Source organism: Hydra viridissima, unplaced genomic scaffold (genome assembly GCF_058129835.1).
Source record: "Hydra viridissima isolate aposymbiotic clone 2 unplaced genomic scaffold, HvirCarnegie_v1 scaffold_9, whole genome shotgun sequence".
NCBI lineage: Eukaryota > Metazoa > Cnidaria > Hydrozoa > Anthoathecata > Hydridae > Hydra > Hydra viridissima.
In genome coordinates, this window is record NW_028324308.1 from 13,347,501 (window position 1) to 13,360,964 (window position 13,464).

General features: G+C 32.5%; 1 protein-coding gene across 1 annotated transcript in view; it reads left to right on the plus strand.

The window, feature by feature from the left end:
* The window catches only part of LOC145185895 (uncharacterized), a 62,550-nt gene that overhangs the window by 4,085 nt on the left and 45,001 nt on the right, over nucleotides 1–13,464 (plus strand). The window contains exons 4-15 of the mRNA XM_090098705.1: nucleotides 1–194; nucleotides 368–406; nucleotides 2,892–3,380; nucleotides 3,531–4,019; nucleotides 4,331–4,369; nucleotides 5,443–5,931; nucleotides 6,082–6,570; nucleotides 6,928–6,963; nucleotides 7,077–7,565; nucleotides 7,690–8,178; nucleotides 8,538–8,576; nucleotides 8,734–9,222. The exon at nucleotides 1–194 is cut by the window's left edge and continues 310 nt beyond it. Coding sequence (XP_089954831.1) covers nucleotides 1–194; nucleotides 368–406; nucleotides 2,892–3,380; nucleotides 3,531–4,019; nucleotides 4,331–4,369; nucleotides 5,443–5,931; nucleotides 6,082–6,570; nucleotides 6,928–6,963; nucleotides 7,077–7,565; nucleotides 7,690–8,178; nucleotides 8,538–8,576; nucleotides 8,734–9,222 — 3,770 coding nt within the window. The remainder of the gene's footprint in view (nucleotides 195–367; nucleotides 407–2,891; nucleotides 3,381–3,530; nucleotides 4,020–4,330; nucleotides 4,370–5,442; nucleotides 5,932–6,081; nucleotides 6,571–6,927; nucleotides 6,964–7,076; nucleotides 7,566–7,689; nucleotides 8,179–8,537; nucleotides 8,577–8,733; nucleotides 9,223–13,464) is intronic.

Sequence of the window (13,464 nt, forward strand, 5' to 3'; positions counted from 1 at the left end):
TCAAATTTTGAAAACAAATGCTTACTATCAGTCTGAATATATATACTTGATTAGAATAAATGGAGAAGTTGTGTTTTCTGAAAAAAATGAGCAAGCAAACATTTTTGAAAATGTTAAAGTTTATGCCTCTGATCCATGGTATGAAGCTCAAAATGGTTTAATAAAAAACCTATACATCATAAACAGTATTTCAAGTAAGTAAAATCATTTTTATAGAATTAGCAGTATTTCTACTTTTGTTCTCAAAAAAATACTTTAATTATTAAGTCTATGGGGCTTGATTAAATTGGTGCTGTTTTGTTTAAAAACCTTTTTTTTAAAACTCTATAGCTCTAATAAAATGTTATTCATTTATTTTACTTTTCAGATAGTGCATCCCTACCTTCTGTTCTAATTTATACTAAAGGTATTTGAGGCATTTTTTAAAAAAATTTGATGTTTTATCAAAGATACACAGGCCAAAAAAACATGTTGTGAAGGCTTTTTAAACAAATGCATCTGAATTTTAAGTATTTTTGGGTGATTAAATGGTACCTGGGATCATTTTTCATCACCTCAATTTCTCTCATAATATGACCCAAATTGTATTTAATAATGGGACAACCAAGCTGTATGTAATAATGCATTTGTTTAGTTACAAATTTTGTTTAGCTTATCATACCATGTTTTTTAGTTACAAACACACCACATATACAAGAATAATTAATGACCTGTGTTATCATATTTATTTATTCATGACCTGTGTTATCATATTTATTGTTTTTCTAAGAATCATTCAGATGACGTTAGGTTTTCAAATTCTTTATAATGCATATATAAGATATCTGATTTATATTTGTAAAGTCAAATCCAGGAAATTTTTTTTGAATATAGGCTTTATCTATGATTGATTTTTATATGATTGCAACCTAAAAAAAAAACAAAAAAACCATCAGCCAACAGTTCATCAAATAATTATTAATGTTATGCTTTAAACAAGTAACCTGATAACAGAATATTATCCTTTATTGCTGTACTACTCTAAAAAATAATAATTAATCATAGTGATTTATTATACACATAACCACAAAATTAACACACCATTAATAAATTCTGTCTTATTTTGTTTTTATTTTTATGCCTTTTGAAGGTTTCATTCCCTATTCCCTTATTTAATTTCAAAGTTATAGCAGCTATTCATAAATAGCATGTTTTGCAGTAATTAACCTCACTTCTAAAAGAAAACCATGAATTGGCTTAAAATTTTTTTAACAGAAGAAAATATTACTGTAATTTAAGCAACACATCTGTTTGCAATGCAGCATTCTAAACAAAATTTAAGTTGTGAGGAACGTCTTGCAGTTTTTACTTTGAACAATAAAGAATTAACATAATGAGAATTAACATGGTAGAAGATTCAAAGTGTCATACAATAGTTGTTAGGACAAATGATCATGCTAGACAACATGGCCAAGGCAGACCATGAGCTACCAATGCCATGGAGGACAGATTTTTATTCCTTCAAACACTGAGAGAACAGCTCACTACTGCATCAAGTCTCCAAATTCAAATTGCTGAGGTTCATGAAACTGCTAGTAGTAAAGATATCATAAGAAGAAGAGTCATTCTTTTAATTTACCATCTCGGCCAGCAGCTACTAATCCCAGATTGTCTGTAGAACACCAAAGAGAGAGACTGGCTTTTGCAAGGAGGCATATGAATTGTGAAATACATGATAGGGGACAGGTCTTATTTACAAATGAGTCAATCTTTTGCCTCGTAAATTCTGATTGCTGCCCAAGGACGTACAGAAGAAATATTTAAGAAACCAATTTATATGGAGGCGGTTCATTGACGGTATGAGGCGGAATATCTTTAACAGCTTGCACAGAGCTTTTTATTGTTAATGGTGGATGTCTGACTTCTCAACGATACATAGCAGATGTTTTAGAACCTTTCATGCTACCTTTGGCACCACACATTGGAGATGGGTTCTATAGGCAGTATAATGGCAGATCACATACGGCAAATATTGCTACTGCATACTTAAACAATGTTAATATTCAAGTTTAGGAGTGGCCAGCTTGCAGTCCAAATATGAAATCAGTAGATCATCTTTGGGATAAAATGGGACGCCATGTTAGAAGCCAACAGCCCAGACAAGCTGTAACAAAGTCTTATCAGCGTGTGGGAAGTTATCTCTTTAGAAATGCTTAGACCTCTAATTAAATGTATGCTACAGTGCTATCAGGCTGTAATAACATTAAGAGGTGGTGACACTAGTTATTGATAAGTCAAAAATGTTTCATTTTAAGCTGTATTAGTGAGCAAAACAATAATAATCATTTTATTATATTTTGTAAAACAAACCATATTTTTGGTTTAAGTATATTTTTTCACCATCCTCAAAGTCAATTTCATTATCATGAAAATAAGTGTGTTCAAGTGTTCTATTATTAGCGTATTTATCAAAATATATGATAATGTAGATGGCAATTTAAATAAATCAAAGTATATAAGTGATGCATTCATTTTGCAGTTGAGTGTAATTGCTTTGTATCCAATAATGTATTGATTAATCAATTTTAATACATTTACTTCAATGCTTATGTAAAATTTTTAAATTTTATAAAACAATGAAAAAAGAGATAGGGTATATTATGTTTTAAAAACAAACCTACTATGTAAATAATACAATGATAATATAAATTGCAAATATGAAATGGAAAATTCAAATAATGAAAAGTAATTAATTGCACTATATGGATTGAAATGAATATGGTAAAACAAAAGAAGCCCCTGTCCTGAAATAGAACAACAAGATAATCAACATAAGAACAAATTGAAAAAAATTTTTTCCAAATACAAAAAATAAATTTACATAAAAGTTAAAATTAAAAGTGTGTTTTTAGAATTTATCAACCGTAGAGGAGAAAGTCCACTGGTTAAAGGTTCATTGCTTGGCACTCTGGATGTTTTAAGGAAGGAATACACTGTGTCTTTTAATTTAAAGCCAAACTCATACTCAAAGGGTTGGAAGAGTGTTCTTCATTTAACTGTGGGTAAGGATTATGGAGCTTACGGTGACAGAATTCCAGGTGTATGGTTTCACGAAGATGGCTCTGGAAAGCTTGGTATTTTTGTTGCAGTGAGTGGCAACGTTAACTACTATGTTGAAACGGCTCCTCTCCCATTGGGTCAATGGTCTCTCATCAAAATAGTTCAAAGTTTGGTGGACGGTAAGTATTGGCTCTCAGTCGATCTGAACGGAGTCAATATTCACAAGGTAGAAAACTCTGATCCTAGAGACTTCAAGAATGTAAAAGTGTATGCTGCTGATCTTTGGTATGCTGCTCAAGACGGGTCCATCAAAGACCTTTTGATAATCAACGGAAATGCGGGTAAGGAAACGAATTTTCGGATTGTTAGCACTTGAAATAACTTTGTTAATGTTTCATCGTAGTAATGTGGAATGGGTTTAGATAAGTAGGAACGAGCTGAAGTTTCTGTCATCATTTTGAATCATTCTATTTTTGTGCACTGTATTCTAGAGAACCTTGTTGGTAATATCGACACTCCTTTAGTGAAGGGAAATCTTGTTGCTGTGATTCCAAAGCTCGATAAAGAATATTTAGTTTCGTTTGATGTTAAGCCTAATTCACTTGTTAGTGGCTGGCACAGTGTGATTCACTTCACTATTGGCTCTGATATCACTAATTACGGTGATAGAGTTCCTGGGGTCTGGTTTCATGAAGACGGCAAAGGAGGGCTTCACATTGCAGCTCCAATTAATGGCGAACGCAACCTATACTTTAACACAAAGCCTCTTGTAGTGAAACAGTGGTCACACGTTGAGATAAGTCAAATTTTGAGAGACAACACTTACGTATACAATATCCGAATAAACGGAGAACTTGTCTTTTCTGAAAACAACAAGCAAGCTCAAAGCTTTGATAATGTCAAAGTATATGCTTCAGATCCATGGTATGATTCTCAAGACGGCTCAATCAGAAATTTGTTTGTTATCAACGGTATTTCAAGTGAGTACACTTTTTCAATATTTTGATGTAAAGGAGGTAAGGTGGGATTTAGATGTGATTTCAGTTTATTTTGTTGGTGGTTCCTTACATTTACGTATCAATCATTATTAAAGATGTGAAGTTGTCATTACTCTCTGTTAACTAATAATACTACCATTTTTGTTGCTGGTGCTGTTTTTGGTTTGTTTAATATTTCTGTTTCAATATGCTGACTTCTTTTTAACTTGTGTCAAACTTGCATGTAAGTTACTAGATATCTTTTGACATCTGTTTGTTCAAGTACAAAAGAGTTTTCTTGTTTCTCTTGCTAGGTAGTGTATCTCTGCCACCTGTTACAGTTCTTCCTAAAGGTAATTTAAGATGTTTTTTTTTATGTAATGAAATGTCAACAGTCTTAGCAAATTGCGCTTTTGATAATGTGGAATATTTTTCATCGAGATCAAGTTTTCATAACAAATGGTGCATAGCTTAGGCAATGCTAAAGATAATACATCCTTATCTAGGCAGTTCGGATGTATGCATTAAAGATGTGTGAAAATCACTTTAATTTCAAGTTGAATACAAATGAACAATTACACTATGACACAAGTTCACAAGGATAATCATCACTCACCAAATAGAAGTTGTAAAATGTCAAATGAGATTAGTGTTGATACATTCAATTTCCTTTTTATAAAGTTCCATAGCCTAATGCAGGAGTGTTCCTACATAGATATTTAGACGATTGAAAACAAAGATTGACACCTGTTGGTTGAAGCTGTCTTGTCCAGCAGGCGTAGTTTCATGTTGGTTGTTCAGCAGTCCTAAAACTATCACAACACAAGAGGCTTTTTTGTCCTTAAAGCATTTGAAGTTCAATTTCACTGAAAATGTTAGAATGAACAACTTTTAATAATTAAGTAAGAGTAATGCTGTTAATTATTACGTCTAATAATAAACTGAGTTGAACTCATAGTTGTTACTATCAATAACTAAGAGTAGTTATCAATACTTAAATAAAAACAAGTGAACCAAAATGGAATTAAAACGTACTTTTTCTCCAATTTTACTGTTGATAAATGTTTGTGTGAGATTTTAAAACTTTATGGTTTGTGTTGTTATCTTATAGGTGTGCAAAACATACTTTGAATAATCAATTCTTCATTCTTGAAGTGTTTTATATGGTGCCTTTCTTGAAGTTTTGAAAATTGCGTTTGTGCATGCTGTGCTTAAGTTCAGCATAAAACTTTTTTTAAGACCAAACATTTCAAATTTCAAGCTGTTATAAATATTGACCTCCAAATGCAAGTTTTATAGCGTTTGCATAGCAACAGTGCAATCTTACGACTAAAGTTTGTTTTAAAATGCTGTGTTTCTGCAGCCTTTTTTGGAAATAAAATGTTGACCCCAAAGTGTGTTTACTAAATTAAAACTGCTTCTTTAGATTATATCAACCTTAGAGGGGAAATTCCACTGGTTAAAGGTTCATTGCTTGGCACTCTGGGTGTTTTAAGGAAGGAATACACTGTGTCTTTTAATTTAAAGCCAAACTCATACTCAAAGGGTTGGAAGAGTGTTCTTCATTTAACTGTGGGTAAGGATTATGGAGCTTACGGTGACAGAATTCCAGGTGTATGGTTTCACGAAGATGGCTCTGGAAAGCTTGGTATTTTTGTTGCAGTGAGTGGCAACGTTAACTACTATGTTGAAACGGCTCCTCTCCCATTGGGTCAATGGTCTCTCATCAAAATAGTTCAAAGTTTGGTGGACGGTAAGTATTGGCTCTCAGTCGATCTGAACGGAGTCAATATTCACAAGGTAGAAAACTCTGATCCTAGAGACTTCAAGAATGTAAAAGTGTATGCTGCTGATCTTTGGTATGCTGCTCAAGACGGGTCCATCAAAGACCTTTTGATAATCAACGGAAATGCGGGTAAGGAAACGAATTTTCGGATTGTTAGCACTTGAAATAACTTTGTTAATGTTTCATCGTAGTAATGTGGAATGGGTTTAGATAAGTAGGAATGAGCTGAAGTTTCTGTCATCATTTTGAATCATTCTATTTTTGTGCACTGTATTCTAGAGAACCTTGTTGGTAATATCGACACTCCTTTAGTGAAGGGAAATCTTGTTGCTGTGATTCCAAAGCTCGATAAAGAATATTTAGTTTCGTTTGATGTTAAGCCTAATTCACTTGTTAGTGGCTGGCACAGTGTGATTCACTTCACTATTGGCTCTGATATCACTAATTACGGTGATAGAGTTCCTGGGGTCTGGTTTCATGAAGACGGCAAAGGAGGGCTTCACATTGCAGCTCCAATTAATGGCGAACGCAACCTATACTTTAACACAAAGCCTCTTGTAGTGAAACAGTGGTCACACGTTGAGATAAGTCAAATTTTGAGAGACAACACTTACGTATACAATATCCGAATAAACGGAGAACTTGTCTTTTCTGAAAACAACAAGCAAGCTCAAAGCTTTGATAATGTCAAAGTATATGCTTCAGATCCATGGTATGATTCTCAAGACGGCTCAATCAGAAATTTGTTTGTTATCAACGGTATTTCAAGTGAGTACACTTTTTCAATATTTTGATGTAAAGGAGGTAGGTGGGATTTAGATATTAGTTTTTTTTTTGTTGGTTCCCTCATTTTCTATGTTAGCTATATTTTTATCTTGTTCTTTTTCTTCTTAGTGTTATGTTTTCTATATATTATTTGTTTGCTGTCCCTTTCATTTAGTTTTTTGGTTTTTTTTAGTCTGGTTTGTTTTTATTTAGGTTTTGTATTTATTTTTTCTAATGCTAACTGGATGTATTTTGTTTATCAACTTATTGTTTTTAATATGTTTTTGAAGTTTCTTCAGTATTGAGTTAAAACTTAGTTTGTATTGTTGTAGCTGCTTTAATTTTTATTATTACATTTAGATCCAAATCTTCTTTGTATTCTATTTCCATCTCGAGGTATTATTTTGCCTTTTTTGTCCTTATTTTTGTTTAAGTTAATATTGGTATGTTTTTTTTTCTTTTCTGTTGTTTAATTGTGTTTCATATAATGAACAATAATTTTTTTTTAGATTTCATTATTGAAAGAAACATCATTCCTTTAAACAAAGGCTTTTTGTTAAGCACACTGTCAATTTTAAGAAAGGAGTACACAGTGTCATTTAAACTTTTGCCTAGTTCTTATTCAGTGGGTTGGAAAAGTGTCATTCATCTCACATTGGGCAATGATTATTTGGGTTACGGAGATAGGAATCCAGCTGTTTTCTTTCATAATGATGGATCTGGGAAGCTGTTAATTTCGTCAGCAATAAGTGGCAATAATAACTATTATATTGAAACAGAACCACTCCCATTAAATGTTTGGTCAAGTGTGAAAATATCACAACATTTGTTGGATAATGTTTACGAATATATAATAGATATAAATGGAAAGAATATACTCACTGTTTTGAATTCTGAACCAAAAGAGTTTCAGAATGTAAAAGTATATGCATCTGATCCTTGGTATGATGCACAACCTGGTTTTATTAAAGATTTATCAATTTACAATGGAAACTCTGGTGAGTTTTAATGGGAGTAGATTAAAAATGACACTAACCATATATTTAAAATTTTATTTATCCTAATCTAAATGCTCTATTTTTGCAATTGATTATTTTGATATTTCCATAACTGCATTTATAGAGTTGCTTACACAGAATGATGAGATTAAAATTTCTAAGGGAAAGCTTGTTGCACGTATACCGCAATTTGACAAAGAATATCTTGTATCTTTTGAAGTTAATCCAAAAGTGTTCTCTAATCAATGGCGTAGTGTAGTTCATTTTACTATTGGAGCAGATATTGCTAGTTATGGTGATAGGGTTCCTGGTATCTGGTTTCATGAAGATGGTAAAGGTGGTCTTCATATTGCAGCTCCAATTAATGGTAATAACAACTATTACTTTAACACAAAACCTGTTCCATTAAATCAATGGTCGCTTATTGAGATCATGCAACTTTTAAAAGACGGTTCTTACATATATACGATTAAAATAAATGGAGAAGTTGTATTTTCTGAAAAGAACCTTCAAGCTCAAAGTTTTATTGATGTAAAAGTCTATGCTGGTGATCCTTGGTATGAGGCTCAAGATGGCTCAATTAAAAATTTATATATTATCAACGGACTATCTAGTAAGTTAATTCTTACATCTTTTTTTAAAGTGAAATGGGTTTCCTAATTTTACTAATATATTTCTTATTTTTTTATCATATCTTGACAGTAGATGCTTCTAGTAAAAATGAGTACTTTCTGTGTACATATTATAATGGGAAAGTTAATTTTAATTATCCCATCCTATTAACAATAATTTAATTTCAATATAACTACCATATCTTCATTTTGAAAACTCAATAAAAGTTTTATGAAGAAGTAGTTCCTATTTTCTTAAGTAATCAGCATAAAATATATGTACCTTCTTTCAGCTATGTAGTTATTATGTTGAATTCAATTTTTATATTTACTTGTCTTTTTTTTTTTTACCTTTTTGCAGATAAAGCTCCTCTTCCAAATGCCATCATCCTTCCTAGAGGTTATTTTTAATTGTTTGTTTTGTTTTTAAATGCTGCATAACATGGTCTTGCTAATTTTTTTCAACTTTTCTTTAAAATTCTCGTTCGATAAATATAAGTACTATGGTATTTATAAAGGGTTATGGCATTATTAGCTAAGTCCCTTTTTTTTTTAAGATTTTGTTGATGATGTATCAGAAATAGTACTTAGTAGAAGTAATTTGGTTGCAACATTGGCACTCTTGAAGAAACAATACAGTGTTTCGTTTGAAGTAAAGCCTACTGCTTATATAACTGGATGGCACAGTGTTATTCATTTGACGATTGGACAGAATTTTGGAACCTACGGTGATAGAAACCCAGGCATATGGTTCCTCGATGATGGTTCAGGAAAGTTGGTTATTTCTTCTGGGATTAATGGAAACCATAACTCTTACTTCACTGTAAACTCACCATTGCCCCTTAATCAATGGTCTAAAATCGAAATATGTCAACGTCTTCATTACTCAGTGTATGTTTTTGAAGTAAAACAAAACGGCGCAGTTGTATACACTGTAAATAATAACGATGCACGAGATTTCAAAAACGTGAAGGTTTATGCTAGTGATCCTTGGTATTCTGCTCAACCTGGATCAATTAAAAATCTTAAAATTACCAATGAGGCTTAAGAGACAATTTAGTTAATGTTAATTTTGTAAAAAGGATTTAATTCTAATCATTCTGTTAGTGTTGGGAATAAATTTAGCAAACGTCTTATTTTCTCATGTTTTGTTTTTAATTGTTTTCTTAAATGACTCTTGCATGTAAATTTAGTCTGTAGTTAGTTGTTATATGATTAAGATGTGTATTGTACAACGCTGTTCAAAAGTTTAACACCAGCAGAACTAAATTTACTTTTTTTCTTTAGAACTTTATAAATACAAAAGATAAAATTTTTTAGTTATTTCAAATACAAAATTTCTTTTTTAGAATATTTAAAATATCTTAAAAGAAATTTAATGAAAAAAAATTATTAAATTTTTTGGAAGAAATTAATCATATAAAACAAGAAAAAAGCTGCTCATAAGTTCAGCAAACTTGGTTTTGATGTGACTTTTTGGCCGAACCTTAATAAGGAATGTGACCACCTCTATTTTTTATGCATGATGTACATCTTACAGAATCGAAAAGTTTACGACACTATTCAACTGTTAAACCATTAAACGAATTTAACTTTCTCTTAGATCTTTAGCTGAAGTTACTGGTCTTTGGTAAGTTTTCGGTACAGTACGGGCAAGAGATTTTAAATTGGATTCAAATCAGGTGATCTAACGCTTGCCACTGAAGTAACTTGATATTGTTTTGCTATTCTCTTACAGATTTCGTATTATGGACCGTTTCCTTATTCAAACATCCACTCGGGCTCGTTACCAAAAAAAATGTCCTTGGTAAGCATTAAATAGTTTTCATGGGTGTCAATTATCTATGTTGGTCCATTCGACCGTTGTATAACATGTTAAGACCAGGGCCATCATTTGTGATGCAGCCGCAAATCCCAACTGAAACAAATACACTTTGTAATTTTGGTACAATAAAGCAACTATTATACTTTTCATTGTGCTGCGTACGGAAAACCAGTTTGTTCATCCGATTTAGCACGGCGTAGTTTGATTCATCACTAAAACAATTCTTTTTAATTCGCAATTAATTCGCATTTTACTTCATTTTAAATAATGGCTTTAATAATGGCTTTCTGGCAACAACATAGAACCATAATTTACGGTCTATTGGTCTCCTATTAACTATTTGTCTTGATATTTAATTTTAAAGTGCCGAGTTTACTTAGTGTGCAATTTATTTCGCTGAGTATTTAGAATTTTTTCTAACGATTCTATAAATAAACTTATCTTCAGTGATACTTGACATTCTTTGTCACCCAGAAAGCTTTTTATCAGCAGTACTATCAGTTTCGTTAAATTTGGCAACAGTTTTATTAACACATGAAGATGAAACACACTTTAAAATTCGAGGTATTTCAATATTAGAGTGACCTCCCATATTTAGGCTGTTATACGCTGTTTGATTTCTTGACTTCCGGTTTTTTTTCCCACGGCATATTTTTAAACAAAAATTAAGCGAAATGAGGAATTAATTTAAAACGAACTTTTTAAATCTCTTTATCATAACGAACTTTTAAAATACTAGATATTGTTTTTTAAATATTTTATCAAAAAGGAGAGCCTAATTTAATTTGATAAAACTTTTTCCACAATAAAAGATAAATGCTCTCCTTAAAAGGTATAAGGAGAGTCAACCTTTTTTTCTCTTATTTTACATGATTAATTTCTTCCCAAAAATTTAATATATAATTTCATTGTTTTTTTTGTTTTTTTCTTTATTTTAATATATTCTAAATATTCAAAAAAAAAACATTCTATTTGAAATAACTAAAAATTTATATCTCTTCTTCTATTTTTTAATTTCTAAACAAAAATAAAGTAAGTTTGATTCCGGTAAATCTACAGTTGTATTGATTTCAAATCATAGTTTAAAATCAATACAACTCTTTCTGTAATAAACGAACATTGCTTTAGGAATGATTGAAATTAAGAACAGCATACAAATACTTAGGAAAAGGTTAGCACAAGATTTTTTCTTGATAGTAAAATAAAGATTGAACTTCATTCAGTAAAAAAAAAAGACTTTCCATTATGGCTATTTAACTATTATTAAAATTTATGTTGGTGGTTTTCATATATGAAAAGTATTATGAATTATTTTAAAGCTAGGCGCTTAACTGCCAACTTATGTTGAAAACAAGAAGCATACGGCGTAATACAGATGAAGACAAAAAAGACATACAGTATTGGACAAAACATTTGCAACCAAATAATGCAAATTTTGTTTCTTTATATAAAAGTGGTGCATTTTTTCAATTTAGAGAAATAACTATGTAACTGTTTAGAGACAAAGTTCTTCAAGTTTTATTCATCACAAAGTTCATTATTTGTACACGAAAATTAATAAATTAATCAAAAGTATTAAAAAAAGTTGATTTCCTTCTGGACAAAACAAGTGCAACTCGACAAAATGTTGACCAAGCTGTATTTCGCTATCAATATTTCGTGGCGAATCCTTTGTTGTCGATCACAGCCTTGCATCTTCGAGGCATAGATTCGATCAGGTGATCAATGAAACTTTGTGGAATCGCTGCCCAGGCCTTTTGGATTTGTTCAAACAGTTGATCCTTATTACGAACACCTTCACGATTAATTCTGTGGTTGACGATCTCCCACAGGTTCTCGATAGGGTTGAGATCCGGAGATTGAGGCGGCCAATCCATCACCGATAGGTGGTTGTCTTGAAACCACTGCTTGACTACTTTTGCAGTGTGTTTCGGATCGTTGTCTTGCTGAAAAACCCATTTTATTAGCATATTTCATTCAGCATGAGGTAACATAACATCTTTCAGGATATTTTTTACATGAAACGGTCCATTATTCCATCGTTTCGATGTATTGGACCTAGACCGTTAGCAGAAAAACACCCCCAGACCATTACATTGCCTCCACCATGCTTCACGGTCTTATGGCAGTAACGTAAATCGAGGCGTTTTCCGGCCGGTCGACGTACACGGCAAATGCCATCGCTCCCAATGATGTTGAACTTCGATTCATCACTGAACAGGACAGTTCGCCATTACTGCACATTCCAGTCAATATGAGATGTAGCAAACAGGAGTCTTTTCTTCTGGGTTTTTAGTGAAATCAGCGGTTTCTTTGCAGGGCGTCGAGAAAACAATCAGGCTTCAACAGCACGTCGTCTGATTGTTCGGTCCGATAGAGGAAGCTCTAATTGCTTTTGTATCTCGACTGATGATATCCAGGGATCCTTCTTGACGGATCTGACGATCATAGAATCCTCTCTAGAAGTGGTGGAACGCGGTCTTCCACCTTTGTTATCTGCTACCAACTTCCCCGTAGAACGATATTTGGAACATATTCTCGATACGGTCCATTTTTTCACGCGATATTTATCACAAATACTTTTTTGTGACATTCCACTTACGTCATCGCCAATAATTTTCTTTCTTAGTTCCAATCCAAGACTGTCGGGAGCCATTTTTGCACTTGAAGTCATAAAAATAATAAAAATAAATAATCACGCTTCTCAAGGCTTACCGTGTTACATTTACCTTGTGATGATACAATAATGCTCGGTGGAACACAACGTCTTGGTTGGATGTGGACTGTATTGATATAATGAAACACTTATATCAATACAGTCCACATCCAACCAAGACGTTGTATTTCACTTCTTGTATTGATGTTCTTCGATAAAACACTTTGATAAAACTCACTTCGATAAACTGTCTTGATAATACTGACTGATTGACTTCCATATACTGACTGAATTACATGTCGATTTACATGTCTCTTATATAGTAAAATGAAACTGTGTGAACCTGTTCTGGAAGATTCTAGATGCTTCTTTTCGATGCTTCTGGAAGCTTCTGGATGCGTCTGGATGCTTCTGAATGTTTCTGGATATTTCTGGATGCTACTGGATGCTACTGGATGCTTCCAGATGATTCTTCTGGAAACTTCTGGAAGCTTCTGCATGCTTCTAGAAACTTCTGGAAAATTCTGGAAACTTCTGGATACTTCCTTTAATTATTAAAAAACTTCCGTGACGTTAACACGGATCAGACTTAAGAAAATGAAACAAACCAAAAAAGTTGCACTTGTTTTGTCCGCTGCAAAATGGCACTTGTCGATGAAATTCTGCCTGTGTGCTGTCACCTGTCAGCTGATTGCTCATGTCATGGCATGCTATGACTCCAGACTCCTGAACTGTTTGCTGTGGTAGTATAGTTCGTTTCGTTTTTAAGACATGTAAAATTAGGAACACTTTTTAGCATTGTTCGAT